Source organism: Leucopleurus acutus (genome assembly GCF_964270905.1).
Source record: "Leucopleurus acutus genome assembly, chromosome: 10".
Taxonomy (NCBI): Eukaryota; Metazoa; Chordata; class Mammalia; order Artiodactyla; family Delphinidae; genus Leucopleurus; species Leucopleurus acutus.
In genome coordinates this window covers 82,027,869-82,045,655 of record NC_139153.1, presented here as the reverse complement: position 1 = coordinate 82,045,655, position 17,787 = coordinate 82,027,869, and the positions used below count along the sequence as shown (strand labels likewise).

At 48.0% G+C, this 17,787-nt stretch overlaps 1 protein-coding gene across 2 annotated transcripts; it reads left to right on the top strand.

Moving 5' to 3' along the window:
* Positions 1-752: 752 nt before the first annotated feature.
* MSH5 (mutS homolog 5) lies at positions 753-17,736 on the top strand (the record flags this gene model as incomplete). Of its 2 annotated transcripts, none has more annotated exons than XM_082847943.1 (24): positions 753-890; positions 1,178-1,301; positions 1,755-1,835; positions 2,021-2,083; positions 2,799-2,920; positions 3,107-3,216; positions 3,475-3,510; positions 3,834-3,916; positions 5,046-5,091; positions 8,218-8,356; positions 8,472-8,534; positions 13,207-13,335; positions 13,633-13,705; positions 13,866-13,975; positions 14,212-14,292; positions 14,525-14,612; positions 14,863-15,052; positions 15,158-15,284; positions 15,696-15,845; positions 16,195-16,269; positions 16,469-16,612; positions 16,814-16,951; positions 17,194-17,267; positions 17,490-17,736. In XM_082847943.1, 24 exons carry the CDS (start codon positions 753-755, stop codon positions 17,599-17,601), a joined length of 2,496 nt encoding a protein of 831 aa, XP_082704069.1. In that variant the 3' UTR covers positions 17,602-17,736. The 2 variants fall into 2 exon arrangements, with proteins under 2 accessions (XP_082704069.1, XP_082704068.1); XM_082847942.1 differs by having other exon boundaries at positions 16,192-16,269.
* Between the last annotated feature and the right edge of the window lie 51 nt (positions 17,737-17,787).

The window sequence follows — 17,787 nt, the reverse complement described above, 5'->3', positions numbered from 1 at the left end:
CTGACTCCAGCTCTGCTAAGGACCTTCTCACAGGCTCCACCCCGTGTCAATCAAGGGCCAGAGGCCCGGTTGCTAGGCAACAGCAGAGGGCGGGAAGTTTGAACGTTCTGGCACCGCCCCATATGAGAATAGGCCAGTCATCGTCCAGCCTTCTCTGCGGTCCCCTCCTCCCTCTCGCTCTGTTGGATATCTAGGCGGGATCCGGGTCTCTTCGACCAATAGCGGCTAGGAAGGCGGGGCGTGTGCGCGCGCACCCCGCCCTCGCGTCGGCGCACCCTCCCGCAGGCCCGCGGCGTTTAGTGACGCGGTCTCGCGCACGTCGCGACCCAGGTGACTGAAAAGGCGGGAAAACGCCGCGAGCTGTCCGCAACTGGGTGGGGAAGTCAAGAGCGTGAGGCTGTGATCTTGGGGGCTTGGTTGGCAGGGGCGGAGAGAGGAGGCGTGCAAAACTTGTCCCACAGGACCCTCAGACAGTCTCCAAATACAACCTCCGCGTGACAGGAATAAGGGTGGGGCGAGTGGTGTTTTCCACAGTCTGTACTTTAGTTAAATACCCGAGAAGTCGCCCCTCCAGATGCCCTGCACCTGTGACCACAGCGCTCGAAGGCCCGAGCAGCCCTGCCCCTCAGCCCTCTCCCATTAGTTCTCAGTGGAGTTGCATTTCTGTGCGCCCCGCGACCCCCGCCTCCTCGCGGGTGAGATCTCGCTCCTGAACCGCCTTCATTTTCTTCATCCACAGAGCCTCCAAGGCCATGGCCTCCGTAGGAGCGACCCCAGGCAGGACGCCGCAGGGACCGGGACGCGGGGAGGCCTCGGCCAGCTTCCCCAGCCCGGCCCCAGTGCCCGAGCCCCGGGAGGCCGAGGAGGAGGACGAGGAGGAGCCCGCGGAGGTCTGGGGGCGGGGTGGAGAGGCGATGTCTGAGGCGCCAGAGCTCGAATCTGGAGCGCAGGGAGCTGATTGGAACGTCTGATTGTTAGCCTGTAACGGGGCTGCGAACAAGAGCTGGGCCAGTCACTTGCCTCCGCTGAATGTCGCTTTCACATTGACTGAGTGGGGGTGACGATGCCTATCTCAGAGAGTTGATAAAATGATTAAAATTAAATAAGGCATGCCTCAACCCTGCACTTAACGAGTGGTTGGTTCAAATATTAGTTTCCTTTCTTCCTTGCCGGACAGATTCATCTGTGTGTGCTGTGGAGCTCAGGGTACCTGGGCATTGCCTACTATGACACTAGTGACTCCACCATCTACTTCATGCCAGATGCCCCAGACCACGAGAGCCTCCAGCTGCTCCAGAGAGGTGAGGACGGAACTAGGAATTCCTCTCCTCTGGGATTAGAAGCGTATTTCACTCGTAGGTCCTTACCTGACTCAATCTATTTTTATTCGTTGACTCCTAGAGGCCCCCTTTGTTGTTTTTAGGAATTCATCTCATTATTCACAAATGTACCAGGAGCTGGAGATACAGTCCTGGGCAAATCAGTCATGTCTGTCCTTTAAGGGTCTACAGTCTAGTGATAATCTCCTGGGCACCCCTCTTCCCTCCCACCACCCCATCAGTCTTACTACTCCTCCCTTTTCTAATCTCATGTCTGACTCCGACTTATGCTCCCAATGTGGGGGGCACTCCCTACTCTTGGAGGAAATAAGTTTCTGAGGGGTGAAGGGAGATAGCAAGGGGAGGGCTATGGGTTCCCTCTTAGTCAAAAGATAAAGATCCTTGAACTCATTTGGTCTCCATTCTCATTCCGAGTTCTGGATGAAATCGATCCCCAGTCTGTTGTCACGAGCGCCAAACAGGATGAGAATATGACTCGGTTTCTGGGGAAGCTTGGTAAGGACTGGGTAAGGGAGAGAGGGAAAATGGGGAAGGACTAAATTATGGAATGTTCCAGGAGACTAAAGGGTTTTGGGGGGAGCTACAGCCAGGAGACCAGAATTGGGTGAGAGGGAAGGTGGGACAGCGGCAGAAGGACTGAGATATACAGACTGATGGCTCTTTCTTTGCCTCCCTCACAGCCTCCCAAGAGCACAGAGAGCCTAAGAGACCTGAAATCATACTTTTGCCAAGTGTGGATTTTGGTATCTCCTCCCTTTTGCTTTGCCCAATCCCCCATCCCGGTTTTCTGACCCTTTCTCCTAACTCCACCTTCATCATCAGAGGTCTCCCCTCAGCCCTATCTCATTCTAAACCTTTGTGTTCTTCAAGCCCCATGACCAGTCTCCCCACGATCTCTCCTAATCCCTAGCCTTTAATAACCTGCAGCTTAGGCTTGTCTAGGGATGAGTGCCTTCCGTGAGAAGAGGGAGTAGTAACACTTTTTGGTCAGCTTTGATTGTTGGCATTTTCCCCTTTAAGCCAAAGCCATTTACCCCTTAAAAAAAAAAAAAAAAAGGCACTGTCTCAGTGACCTCGTTCATCTAGAAGACACTTCCATAACCTTCCCGGATTTTGCAAAAAGGACAGGGAATGTTCTATCCTAAATTAGATGTTAGGGCATTCATGTTATTAGTTCCTCTGTTAATATGATTTTTTTGACCCCAAGTCCCCAGTTCCAGACAGATATCTTACTCTCCTGAGCTATTTATCTTTCTCAGTTTATGTTCCCAGCCAACCCTTTTTAAAGTGTATGTAGAATAAAGAGTCTGAAAATTTGGCTCTTGTCTCAGCTTTCCATTAGCTGCCTGTGTGAATTTGGCAAGCCACATCATCTCTCTTGCTTCTGTTTTCTCATTCTTAAAATAAGGTGAAGAATCGGGCTATAAGATCTTTCCCTCCCTTCTTCCCTCAAAATAGGCCTGGAGATAAGCAAACAGCGCCTCCTTTCTGGAAACTACTCCTTCATACCAGACTCCATGACCGCCACTGAGAAAATCCTCTTCCTCTCCTCCATCATCCCCTTTGACTGCCTCCTCACGGTGAGATGAGTCCCACAAGGTAAGGGCTGGGTTGCAGCAGGTTAGAGAAAGGCACAAGCACCTGGAGACTAGGTTTGAGTCCTGGGAGATACTAGCCCAGCCCTGGAAAATAATAGTTTTCCCTGGTGTCGTCCAGCCTCCAAGACGTTGGGATTTACCCCACCTCCATTACTGATCCCCTCCTAGGTTCGAGCACTTGGAGGGCTGCTGAAGTTCTTGGGTCGAAGAAGAATCGGGGTTGAACTGGAAGACTATAACGTCAGCATCCCCATCCTAGGCTTTAAGAAATTTGCGTTGTAGGTCATTTACCCTAACCTCAACCAAAGTAAGGTGGGATTGGGAGGCCTGGAAAGTAAGACGGGATGGGGGGCGTTGGCAGTGACCCATTTGGTAAAGTGCTCTAGGACACACAGGAACTCCTGAGAGGGTGTGGAGCTCTGGGGAGAAAACTGAGACAGTACTCTTGAAGGAGAGCTAAGCGGGTATAACTTAAGAATGAACTCACACCTCACATACCCCAGCCACCTTCCTTTCTGCTTGTTTTCTGTCCTCAGGACACATCTGGTGAGCATAGATCAAGACACTTACAGGTAAGGAGATGGAGGCAGGCTGTCATCTTTGGGGAGGGAGAAGGATTAAGCTTAATGCTCTAATAATCCTTAACGGGGCTCCAATTTCTTTAATCCTGGGGCTATTAAGAGCTCTCTCCCTGAAGGAAAGAGAAGGGGGGTGAGGGGAGAGAAGAAGAAAAGCACAAAGTGCCACCCTCCTTTTCTAAAGGGAGAAACTGAGGCAGAGAGCAGTGAGGGACAAACCTTACATCAAGACTTCATCTCAGGAGGTGTTCCCAATCCCCATTCCATTTTCTCAATTGCCTTTTAAAATACAAATTACCCTAATTTCTCCCTGATAGTGTTCTGCAGATATTTAAGAGTGAGCCTCACCCCTCAGTGTACAAAGTGGCCAGTGGACTCAAGGAGGGGCTCAGCCTCTTTGGTAGGTTTGCCCCCTCCCTCATCCCACACTACACAGGCCTGCCAGAAAAACAGCTGCCTCCAAAGATGTATCCCGGTCCCTCTCTTTCCACTTCACCCCATTGCCAGCTGTCTCTTCTGCTCCAATCCAGCTTCTTTTTTTTTTTTTCTTAATTTTTTTAATTTTTGGCTGCCTTGGGTCTTCGTTGCTGCACTCAGGCTTTCTCTAGTTGCAGCAAACGGGGGCTGCTCTTCACTGCAGTGCGCGGGCTTCTCATTGTGGTGGCTTCTCTTGTTGCGGAGCACGGGCTCTAGGCGCGGGGGCTTCAGTATTTGCCACGCGTGGGCTCAGTAGTTGTGGCTCGCGGGTTCTATAGCGCAGGCTCAGTAGTTGTGGTGCACGGGCTTCGTTGCTCTGCGGCATGTGGGATCTTTCCAGATCAGAGCTCGAACCCGTGTCCCCTGCATTGGCAGGTGGATTCTTAACCACTGCGCTACCAAGGAAGTCCCAATCCAGCTTTATTATCCTCTTTGTACCCTCCCTCAGTTTGGCATCTTCCTGAAACCTTGTCCAGTATAGTTGTCCAGTGTCATTTGCGTATCATTTCTTACTCTACCAATTCCATGTTTATTCCTTGGGTTTGTATGAATATTTCTACTAGTGGTGTACCTGTCTAGGGACTTTGGGAGGCCCTATGTATAGAGGAGAGTTATATAACTGCATAACTCCCATGTTTGCTTTGGATAGAGTCTTTATCTCTTATAGTTTCAGGCTTTAGGGTGTATTGGGGACATCACCCCAAGTAACCACATGGTTTCACCGTGCATCTCAGTGGGTTGTGTCTAATGTTTACGTGTATGTGTTGGGCTTTTTGTGAGTCTAATTATGCCTGCTCTGCATATTTTTCTGGCTGAGTGTTCCTGTGAGTGCCCATTCCTCCCCCAAGCCCATGTAAGGTAATCCCGGCTCAGACTTGTGGCCACACGCTGGCTTTGGCTGCCTTTGTGTCCTGTATCTGGGGAACGCTCCCCAGGCCAGCCAGCTGAACACCCAAACCTCTGACCCTGATGCCTCAGCTTAGACACATCCATACATTCCTTTCCCTGACCCTGCTTATAACAGGCTCACTCCATACCCCAACTCCCAACAGGAATCCTCAACAGATGCCGCTGTAAGTGGGGAGAGAAACTGCTCAGGTGAGTAAGAGTCACACACGCGCTACAGGTTAATGCAGACAATCTGTAGACTCAAACACACCACCCTTAGTAGTAATGAAAACAACTGCCCTTTCCTGAATGCTGCCTAAATGCATTTAATCCTTACAATGACCCCACGTGGTAGCTAGTGTTATTCTCATTTTATGTTGTCAGCACAGGTGCACATGTACCCACTGATGATACACGGACTTTCACACATACACGCAGCAGAAGCAGAATCACAAGGCAGCAATGTACACATGGTAATATCTTTCTTTTTTTTTTTTTTTTTTGCGGTACGCGGGCCCCTCACTGCCGCAGCCTCTCCCGCCACAGAGCACAGGCTCCAGATGCGCAGGCCCAGTGGCCACGGCCCATGGGCCCAGCCGCTCCGCGGCACGTGGGATCCTCCTGGACCGGGGCACGAACCCGTGTCCCCTGCATGGCAGGCGGACTCCCAACCACTGCGCCACCAGGGAAGCCCCGGTAATATCTTTAATTATTAAAAACACACTTCAAATTTGAGCTGTTCTCTGAGGACTCTCAAATTTGTATCTCTAGTTCCAAGCTCCATATGTGGAATGCTCTTTGCACATCATCGCCACCTGCAATTTCCACAGGCAGCTCAAACTCAGAGCATCCAAACTGACACCCACTGGCCCTGTTCCTCTTCCTGCATTCCCTTTTCTGGTTAATGGCATTGCTGGCAATATAGCTTCTCAAGCTCTGAACCTTGGATTGATGCTTCTCCCTCACCCCCCATATTCAATTATTCACTGAGACCTATTGATTCTATCCAGAAATGTCTCTCAGCCATCCCCTTCTCCCTCTTTCCTCTGCTCTAATTCTGGCTATCTTCATTTCTAACCTGGAGCATTGCATTCACCTTCAAATTGGTCTCTCTGCCTCTAAACGCTTCTTTTTCCAATCTGTTCTTCATTCCAAAATAGAGGTCTGAGCATGTCACTCCCCCACCCCCTTTTTTTTAAGCTTAAGTAGAAACAAAACATAAACCTCAGGAGGTTTCCGCATTACCTGCATAATTAAGGGTCGCATCTTTAGCAGTATGGCATTCAGGGCCCCTCAATTTTAATTTCCAGGCTTACCTCCTCATACCCATGTTTTATTTTGTTTTGTTTTGTTTTTTCGGCCGTGCGGCTTATGGGATCTTAGTTCCCCACCGAGGGATTAAACCCAGGCCCTCAGCAGTGAAGGTGCGGAGTACTAACCACTGGACCGCCAGGGAATCCCCCCTCAAGCCCTGTTAATGCTGTTCCCTCTGGAAAGTCTTTCCCCTGCTCTCCACCTGTCAAAATCTTACATCCTCTTGCAACCCAACTATCACCTTTCTGGTGAAGCTTTCACAGGCACCTCTGAGGAGACTGACGTGCACTTTGCTGTGTGGTCACATAGTGCTTGTTTATATTTTCTAGTTGCACTATCACAGCAGGTTGGAATTAGTTGGTGAATCTACTTGCCCGCATAGCTGTGAGTGAACTCTATGCAGTGACCCATTCCTGTTAGCTCAGCACATGGCCTTGTATGCAGTAGAATGCAAACACACTGGTTACATCATCTCTAAAAACTCAGGAAACCTTTGCTAGCCTGCAGGTGTACAATCTTTTCCCCATGCCACCTGCCCTCCAATGTATGTCTTTTGGAGGTTAATTTAGCATTATCTCTGAGGCCATCTCCAGGTAATTGGCGGGGTGATTTAATTACCTCGAAGTTCTCTAGTGCTTCAGGCGCAGATCTCTAGTCTCAACCAGGGATGAATGGGAAGGAATTCTCAAAGGAGAAGAGAACTGAGTTAAAGGTGAGGGAGGGGTGCAGATTCCTTAGATAGGATCCTGCAGGGCATAGAATCACAATCTGATGATCAGCCAAGGGCCCAGCTGGCCTGGAAGGTGACTAAATGTCACAGTATGCTCTAAAGAGCACTGTCCTAGCAGTCTGGAGACCTGAGTTTGAGATCCAGTTATACTTCTTACTAGCTGCATGACTTTGGACAATTTGCTTACCTCATCCCCTCAGCTGACTTGAGTCTGGCTCAACTAAGACCTTCAGGCACTCGAAGTACATGAGTCAGAGCTACCCAGGTGTTTTATAAGAAAGTCTGATGAGGCTCGTGCTCTCCAGGTGGGGAGGGTATTCACAGACTGGCCCACACTGCCTCAGACACCTCTGCTCCTTTTGGCCAAGGAGCAGAGGTGCCTAAAACCCACCCTCGAATCCACATGAGTCTTCCACTTCATTCTAACCTGGGGTGTTCTAACCCAGGGTAACTGGCCGTAGACTACAGTGTGAGATACACATCCTTAGGCCCCAGTGTCTCCACAGGTTGGCTCTTACACAAAATGATATGCCTAATGGCTTGCTCTAATGTGGGAAAGAATCCATGGGCTCCCAGGTCCTTGTAGAATCTCACGCTCTTCATAGCCATAGGGAGATAGGGATACCCAGAATTAGACCAACACAGATGGGACATTTATTTCTGTATAATAATTTAATTTATTAGGAAATAACCTCAGACACAGAAAAGGTAATAATAATAACATAAACCTGTGTGTTTCCACTAACCAATTTAAAAATAAGACAGTGTTATTGAAGGCCTTTAAGTATCTCTACCCAATACTTTCTTCTCTGCAGGGATGAACATTATCACGAATTGAGGACTTACTCTACATGGAACAGTTATATACTTTCACAGGAAGAACATGAAAAGACATGAATGTCTGTGCTATTTCACAGCTAAATACGGATATACAAACTCTTTCTGACTCACTCCTACTCAGCTGCAGAGAGAGCTAGAGTGTTGGCATTCAAATGCCTCAACACACTGCTCTCTCTCTAAAATATTGACAAACTCCATCACATAGCCACATGGAATGACACATGGTCATATCCATCAAAACCGAGATACACACAGTTGTGCTCACATCCAGAGATTTTCAGTAGATGCAAGTAAACACACCTGCATAGATAGGACACTGTACTTACCAGTGCAGATACATATTGCCACAATCCCCAGGGACCTCCAAATGCACATTTTTCACAAATTGAGATCAAGACAGTGATGAGAACAGAGGTAATTTCTGGTCTCCTCACTCCAACCCTCACTTCCAGGCTATGGTTCACACGTCCAACCCAGGACCTGGAGGAACTAAATTCCCGTCTGGATGTCATTCAGTTTTTCCTGTTACCCCAGAATCTGGACATGGCTCAGATGCTGCATCGATTGCTGGGTCACATCAAGAACGTGCCTGTGAGCTTGGGGTTGGGGGCAGGGAGGTGGGGAAGGAGGTGAGGGATGCTGGGCATCTTGAGGGGCATTAGGGTGGGAGAAGGAAAACAGCGGCTGTCTCCTTGTTTGACTCTAGCTGATTCTTAAACGCATGAAGTTGTCCCACACCAAGGTCAGTGACTGGCAGGTTCTCTACAAGGTAAGACCTCCCTTCTTGAATCTAGAAGTCCAGGTTAAGACCCCCAGCATGTGTTCCAAATCCTCTTTACTCTCGTCACCGGGTCCAACTTTATCCCAACACCTTTAAAAAAACTTTGCACTGTGGAAATTGTCAAAAAAAATTTAGAGAGAATAATACAAAGAACTCCCATGTACCCACCATGTAGCTTTAACACTTTGACTCATACAAATGTTGTTTCATGTATATCTTCTCTCACTTTCCTTTTCCTGTATTTTGAAGCAATTCGCAGCCATCATATCATTTCACCCATAAATATTTCAATATGCTTTCTAAAAGAAAATTATTTTTAAAAAAGAATAACAATGCCATTGTCTTATCTAAAAATTAATGTAATTCTTTAATATTAATTATCTCGTTTAAATTTCTATTCATCTCGTAAATGTAATGATTTTTTAAAATTACAGTTTGTTTAATTAGGATCAAAATATGTTCATATAGCGATGGGATGATTTCTTTTTGAATCGCCTTTATGGGTTCCTTCTCCATTTCACCATTCTCTCTCTCTCTCTCTCTCTCTCTCTCTCTCTCTCTCTCTCTCTCTCTCTCTCTCCTCCTCCTCCTCCTCTCTTCCCCTCTCCCCGCCTCTCCATATATATATCTTTTCCCCCTTGCAACATATTTGTTGCAGAAGCTGGATTATTTGTCCTACAGAGTTTTCCTTAGCCTGAATTTCACTGATTACATTCCCTGTTTTGTTTTGTTGTTGTTTTTTTGCAGTATGCGGGCCCCTTGCTGTTGTGGCCTCTTCCGTTGCAGAGCGCAGGCTCAGCGGCCATGGCTCACGGGCCCAGCCGCTCCGCGGCATGTGGGATCTTCCCGGACCGGGGCACGAACCCGTGTCCCCTGCATTGGCAGGCGGACTCTCAACCACTGCGTCACCAGGGAAGCCCACATCCCCTGTTTTTGACATGTTTCTCTCTCTTCTAGAATTTCTGTAAATTAATAGTTGAATCTAGAAGCTTGCTCAGGTTCAAGTTTAATTTTTTTCAATAGTGTTTCATAAATGGAGGAACATAATGTCAGTATGTCTGACTCTCATTTTGTGATGATAGCAGTCTTTGATGTTTAATAATTAAGTCCATTAGTTCTTTAGAGATTGCAAAGTAGTGTTATTCTAATTCTGTCATTCTTTCTTCATTTATTAGAATGTTTCTGGAAGGAAGACTTCCTCTCATCTACTCTTGGGTTACCTAGTGATATCACAGAACATTGCTTGATTTTTTCCCCCTGATTTTATCTGTCCAGCTATCAGCAAATACGAAATTAGTTCCATAATCCTCCAAGGCAACCAATGAGTTATTTTGGTTGCTGTTGTTGTTTTAGTATCATTACAAACTTACAGATTTCTTCGTGCTTCAGGCCACTGCATTTTTAATCTTTACACATGTTCGAGATATTCCATCTTTGGCCAATGGGAGCCTCTTCATGTTGGCTTCTGAGTCCTTTAACATGACACTAGTAGACTTGGATAACTTCCCTACTCTCTGGTTTGACAAGATGTACCAGATACACCACTTACATGTACCGGTTCTGACCTGGAACCAGACATTTCTCTGAGGAGCCCTGGTTCCTTTTAGTGAGAAATGGTATTTCTGTATACCACGGTGAGTGCTAGAGGGTACTCAGCATGTTTGGATTATTGCTTGTAGGCCTTTTCTGTGGACAGATCTAGAAACTTGAAAAAAAATAAAATACATGATAAATTAGTACTGACATCACCTATTTATTTTATTTTAGTTTTTTAGATATCCAGAGATCACTATATCTATATTCTTTTTTTAATTAATTTTTTTTGAGTATAGTCGATTTACAATATTGTGTTAGTTTCTGCTGTATAGCAAAGTGAATCAGTTACACATAAATATATATCCACTCTTTTTTAGATTCTTTACCCATTTAGGTCATTACAGAGTATTGAGTAGAGTTCCCTGTGCTATACAGTAGGTTCTTATTAGTTATCTATTTTATATATAGTAGTGTGTATATGTCAATCCCAATCTCCCAATTTATCCCTCCCCCACAGTTTCCCCCTTGGTAACCATTAGTTTGTTTTCTACATCTGTGACATCACCTATTTAAATTCAGCACCACAGGGTTCTTACCTTGTATATTCCATTTTTATCCCCTTCAATATTTCCTTCTTCCATACTGGAGATTCTGTGTCTCAATAACACTAGGAATGAGAAAATCAAAGTATCACTTATTTGCTTTTTCCTACATTACATCCACAACAATCTTAGAATAGCAATATCACCATTACTACCAAAACTATATGATTATTGAACACTATTTAACATTTTTTGGGGGGAAGGAGGGATAGTTCTTTCTGTTCTCCCTAGGGATATACAGTCAAATTGCTGTGTTTTAGTCACTACTTCAAGTGGTTATGTCACTATCTGGGTATACATTATGTTCATTTGTTTCATTCTTTTTTTGATTTTTAATAATTGCTTCTTAAAATTTAATCTTATAATTATGTAGAATATTTACACAGTTCCAAAGTCAAATCTCCCAAACAAGGTATAGTCAATTAATTGTAACTTCTGTCCCTTTCCCCTCTCTCCACCTATAGATAACCTTTAAAAAAAACTTTTTTTGGCTTAAATAAGTTTATCTTTTATAGAAAAGGATAAAAATAAGCAGTCCGTGATTGTTGGGTGGTTTCATAAAGTCCTCAGTGACCCAGTCTTCTGTCTTCCTGTTCTGCCATCCTCAGCATGTGGCTTCTACCACTAGCTCAAGATAGCAATGTGAATTCAGCTGTAACATCTGCTTTCCAGCTACTACTCCTCCACCGCTATTCGAAGTTTCCAGTGACTCTCTGAAGTTTCTCTGTGCATGGTTTCAGTTTCCAGCTTTTTTGCTGCAGCAGCTGCTATAGTTCTATTCCCAGTGAATTTGAGGTTCTTGATGTCTCATTGCAGAAAGAATTCAGTGAGAAACAAAGGTATAGTTAAGAAGTGGATTTATTTAGAGAGAAACACACTCCACAGACAGAGTGTGGGCCATCTCAGAAGGCAAGAGAGCCTAAAAAAATTTTTTTAAATTTAAGTTTATTTATTTTTGGCTGCATTGGGTCTTTGTTGCTGCGCATGGGCTTCCTCTAGTTGCGGCGAACGGGGGCTACTCTTTGTTGCGGTGCACGGGCTTCTCATTGCGGTGGCTTCTCTTGTTGCAGAGCGCGGGCTCTGGGCGCGCAGGCTTCAGTAGTTGTGGCATGCAGGCTCAGTAGTTGTGGCGCACGTGCTTAGTTGTTCCGTGGGATGTGGGATCTTCCCCGACCAGGGCTTGAACCCGTGTCCCCTGCATTGGCAGGCGGATTCTTAACCACTGCGCCACCAGGGAAGCCCTCTACAGTATATTTACCTAACATGTAAAGTAGTTTCATTTTTATTTTACGTGAGCAGATGTGTGTGACTATTTGTATATTCCCTCCCACTACTTAACATTTATCCTTGGCTTCAGCCAGGCCAGGCTCCGCATTCAAGCACTCTGCCTGGGAGACCCACCATATTCCTGCTCAGAATAGCATGGTGGTTAAAAGCCAGACACCTGGGCTCAATTCCCAGCTCATCTGTTTACTCTCCGTGAGACCTTGAGCAAATTGTGTTACCTCTTTGTGCTTCAGGTTGCTCACCTGTAAAATGGAGTCATGCTAGTCCCCGTCTCCTAGGATTATTTTGAGAATTGAATGAAATTAACACATGTAAAAAGTTTAGAATATTGCCTGGCGGGTAGTAAACATTCAATAAGTGTTAGTTCTTATTCCTACCTCTATTCATTTGCCCATGCTCTTGCCCCCACCCAGAATACCCTCCTCCCTTTGGAATTGCCTTATTCAAGACCAAGCTTATTTCTTTTTCTCTGCAAAGATATCCCAACTATTTTAGCCCATATTAGTCTTATTCTCTGAACTTCCTTAGTAATTTTAGTCAGTTTCACAACTTGGTCAATCTTTTTTGTGGGTAGTCATTGTTTTTGTTGTTTGTTTCCATCATGGCTAGATTATAAACTCTTTGGTTTATACACTTTATATATCCTCTGTCACAGAGTGAGGCTCAGTCAGTGTCCTTTGGATTGGGTTTATCCACCCAGTCTAATCCCTGTTTAGAGCAGCCACCTCAGGTCACTGACTTTCACGCTGGAGAATTAATTCTCAGTGACTCTCACCCATCCCCTCTTCCTGCTGTCTCTTACCCAAATGCTGTCATTGCCCCTTCTGCTCATTTACTTCTTCTCTGCCTTTCATATCCCTATTTCTCTTTCTCCTTCCTCTGTACAAACTTCTCTCTTGGGATATTGTACAAATCTCTTTCAAAGCAACTACCACTTTATTTTTAAATCTTCTGGGTGTATTTGTCTTCCTTACTAGACCACGAGCCCATCTAGGACAAGGGACCCAGTTGTCTTTGTTGTCTTTGGAGCCTCAGTGTTTAGTGTGGTGCCTGGTGAAGAGTTCTGCAGATACCATTTTCTCTCTCACTGTTTCCTTTTTGCATTTGAGATCTTCTCTCTGTCTCTGTTATTGTGTTTTTCCCTATTGGTCTTTGTTCTTCTCAGTCCATCCCTGTCCCCTCGCCTAAGCCCGGCCTGGGTATGGGCCACCCTCCTCTGTCCATTTCTCCTACAGACAGTGTACAGTGCCCTGGGCCTGAGGGATGCTTGCCGCTCCCTGCCCCAGTCCATTCAGCTCTTTCGAGACATTGCCCAAGAGTTCTCTGATGACCTACACCACATTGCCAGCCTCATTGGGAAAGTGGTGAGTGGAAGGAAAGAGGCAGAGCTCCTGGGAAACTAGGGGAGGGATGGGTTTGGGTAATAGAGAACGACTGGGCTCTGGGGAATGTGGTGTGGAAGATGGGGATGCATGGGAGACACTGAGGTCAGCTGGATGACCAAGGGATGGGATGGTGAGAGGAGATGGCAAAATATCAGGGATCTGCTTGGGGGCTTGGAGGGCTAGGGTTGAAGCAGGGGCTGAAGGGGCCCAAGTAGAGGTGAGGAACAGGACGAGATGGTGCTGGATGTAAAGAACCTGGACTTCTTGTCTCCTCAGGTGGACTTTGAGGGCAGTCTTGCTGAAAATCGCTTCACAGTCCTCCCCAACATAGATCCTGAAATTGATGAGAGTGAGTGTTAGGTGTACGGATGGGCCTATGAGCCCTGAAACATGAGCCTGCCCAGTGATGGGGTACCATTCTCAGTAGGCGGCCACTGCATCTGGGGATAATCATCGCAACCAGAGCAGGAACCTTACTTTTGATATCCATGTGTCTTTCACCCTCCTAGAAAAACGAAGGCTGACAGGACTTCCCAGTTTCCTCACTGAGGTGGCTCGGAAGGAGCTGGAAAATCTGGACCCCCGTATCCCTTCATGCAGCGTCATCTACATCCCTCTGGTGAGGGCAGGAGGGTGGGTGTGCTCCCCAGGGGTTTTTTAGGGGGACATTAGGCTTATGAAGGACACATTAGTAGATAAGAAAACCCTGGAGAAATCTGAAGAACATGAATACTTTTTGGTGGCTTTAGCCCCCTGAGGGAAGCATTGGGGGATATAGGGGACTCTGGCTTCCTCTAGGGAAAGAAAGTGCCCAGTACATCACTCTCTGCTTTCTCTCTTTTCTACTCTCCGCAGATTGGCTTCCTTCTTTGTATTCCCCGCCTGCCTTCCATGGTGGAGACCAGTGACTTTGAGATCGAGGGTCTGGACTTCATGGTGAGACCCTTGACCTCTGTAGGGGTTGATAAGGAAAGTGAATGAGCAGCTGAGAGGAGGGCCTTACCCCATCAGCACTGCCTAATGTGGGATCCCTCTTCTGTTGTTTTACTCTGATCTTTACTAGCTCTGAGACAAAGGAGAAAGAAATCAAGGTCAGGGCTGGAGCGGGGGTTAGATAGGATGAGGATCGAGAGAAGCAAAGCCCATAGCTTTGAACCCTTGTATCCAGTTCCTCTCAGAGGAGAAGCTTCACTATCGTAGTGCTCGAACCAAGGAGCTGGATGCATTGCTGGGGGACCTGCACTGCGACATCCGGGGTGAGGAGAAGCGAGTGGCTGGAGCGGAGTGGGCAGCATGGAGATGATTCTGATTGGCTCCTTTCCTTCCTGCCATTGCTCTCTCTTTCTCTCTCTCTCTTTCTCTCTCTGACTCTGTCTTTTCTGAATGTCTCTGGGTATTTCAGATGGTATCTGCAAGCCTGTTTCTGGGTCCCTCTGCTGGCCTCTTTGTCTCTCCTTCACTTTCCCCTGGAGCTGACCCCCAGCTCCCTCCCTTACCTGCCCCCAGACCAGGAAACCCTGCTGATGTACCAGCTGCAGTGTCAGGTGCTGGCACGGGCAGCTGTCTTGACCCAGGTGTTGGACCTTGCCTCCCGCCTGGACGTCCTCTTGGCTCTTGCCAGTGCCGCCCGGGACTATGGCTACTCAAGGCCCCGTTACTCCCCACGGCTCCTTGGGGTACGAATCCAGAATGGCAGGTGAGAACAGAAAAGGGTGGAGGCATAGACAAGAGGGGCCCAAAGGCCCCATCTTCTGCATCCACAGGCCATGTGCAAGGTACCTCTCCACCCACTCCACTGCAGGCATCCTCTGATGGAGCTCTGTGCCCGAACCTTCGTGCCCAACTCCGCAGAATGCGGGGGGTACAAAGGGAGGGTCAAAGTCATCACTGGACCCAACTCCTCAGGGAAGAGCATATACCTCAAACAGGTAGAGGAATCCCTACAAACTGGGCCTCTGGAATGTTCTCCATTGTCTCCATCCCCCACCTGCCAGTCAACCCAGGTCCCTACAGCTCTTCTCCCTGTGTTCTGACCCCAGCTGTCATGAAAAGACCGTAGCCCACACCCGCCGCTCCTCTTCCTCGCCAGTTCTCATTCTCTACCTGAGGGAGAGCCATGCTCTAATGACCGTTCCATGGCCTGAATTCTCCTCCCCCATCTCTGAATTAAAGTGTGCCTTTGCTCACTCCCTGCCCTTTACTGATTCTAAAGCGAGCAGAAGGGGCTGTGATCTTCTATTAAACTGTGTCCATCTCTCTTGATCTATTCTCCCCTCAGTTTAGCCTCACCTTCACCTCAGCCACATGAGGCACCGGGCCCTGTCTCCTCCCCTATTCAGGTAGGCTTGATCACATTCATGGCCCTGGTGGGCAGCTTTGTGCCAGCAGAGGAAGCCGAAATCGGGGCAGTAGACGCCATCTTCACCCGAATCCATAGCTGTGAATCCATCTCCCTTGGCCTCTCTACCTTCATGATCGACCTCAACCAGGTCAAAAGGAGGATGGGTTGGGGGAGGGGGATAATGGGGAAGGAACCCTACCCGTGAAAAATGTCAGGAAAAACGTTCCTTCTGCCTGCTCTCTAAACTAGGGGCAGGGAGCACCCAGTTCAGAGACCAGGAGAATCAATACCGCAAACCTTTATCTATCCCCGGCTTTGTGTGAGGCACTGTTGGCAATGAAAGGATGAACAAAACATGTGTCTCGCTGTTAAAGAACTTGCAGTCCTGTTGGGTGGACACATACACAAGCAGCTTTACTGCCAGGCAGACTGTGGTCAGTGCATTACAGGCCTCGAATGTTTCTGAAACTATCCCTTGTCCACCTGGTACCCAGCAGGTGGCGAAAGCAGTGAACAATGCCACCGAGCGGTCGCTGGTCCTTATTGATGAATTCGGAAAGGGAACCAACACGGTAAGGGGAGAAGCTGTTGAGGATCTAAGGAGGGGAAAATGAAGGAGGGCTAAAGAACAAGAGGGTGCGGCTGCGCCTCTGGAAAAGAATAGGGGTGTGTGGGTGGAAAAGAAAGTGTGAGGCGGGAGAGGCCTGGCAGGAGGAGAGGGGTGCACGGGGCACCTGTGGTTCCACAGCCTCACCGCTGCCCTCTGCACAGGTGGATGGTCTCGCGCTTCTAGCGGCCGTGATCCGACACTGGCTGGCGCTTGGGCCCACGTGCCCCCACATCTTCGTGGCCACCAACTTTCTGAGCCTCATTCAGCTACAGCTGCTGCCACAGGGGCCCCTCGTGCAGTATTTGGTGAGGAACCAATCCAGCTCCCTAGGGGCCCCTAGGCCGAGCATTTCCCAGAGCTGGGAACTGGCTTCTCCATCAGAACAGGGGCTCCTTGAGCACAGGGACCACGTCCCTTCCTGTTTCTCACTCTCCACAGCAACTGACCAAGGGACTGGGGCAGGAAGCAGAATGACTGATAACATTCCCCTTTTATTCTCTTTCAAGACCATGGAGACCTGTGAAGATGGGAATGACCTTGTCTTCTTCTATCAGGTTTGCGAAGGTGTTGCCAGTGCCAGCCATGCCTCCCACACAGCTGCCCAGGCTGGGCTTGCTGAGAAGCTCGTTGCTCGTGGCAAGGAGGTGAGGTCCAAACAGCAGCCGCCTCGGCCAGGGCTCCCTTCCACCGTCCCTGCTTCTCCGAGGGGCCTGGATTCTGGCCCAACACCCACTCCCACCCCTGCCCCTTCCCGCTTCTCCGAGGGGCCTGGATTCTGACCCTACAACACCCACTGCCACCCCTGCCCCTTCCCGCTTCTCCGAGGGACCTGGATTCTGACCCTACAACACCCACTCCCACCCCTGCCCCTTCCTCCTTGTCCTAGGTCTCAGACTTGATCTGCAGTGGAAAGCCCATCAAGCCTGTCAAGGAGCTGCTAAAGGAGAAACAAATGGAACAGTGAGTGCAGGCCCAGGGTCCTTGTTCTCTCTAGCATGTTCTGCAGCTCTTCTACCCCTTTCAGGGACTCAGACAGTCTCTTGCCCTTTAAAGATTCAAAATTTCTTCCTGCAATTTCTAAATTCTCAAGGTGTCGGGTTTCCTGTGCTGCATCCTCTTCCCTCTGCTCAGGGATTCTGTTATCCATGCTTCCATAAATCTCACTGTTCTCTCTCCCCTCAGTTGCCAGATGTTAGTAGACAAGTTTCTGAAACTGGATTTGGAAGATCCCAGTCTGGACCTGGACATTTTCATGAGACAGGAAGTGCTGCCTGCTGCCGCCACCATCCTCTGAGAGTCTTCCCTGGGCTCTCCTCCACGTCCCAAACCCCGGGAGGCTGCCAGGCCCTCTTTGTTTCCTTACCTCCTTCACACCCAGAGTTCTCAGTTTCCCTGGAAATTTTGTTTCATGTTAGTAATAAAGTTTATTTTGGAGAAAGTTATTGTTTCCTTAGACGAGCCGAAACAAAACAAGAGAGTA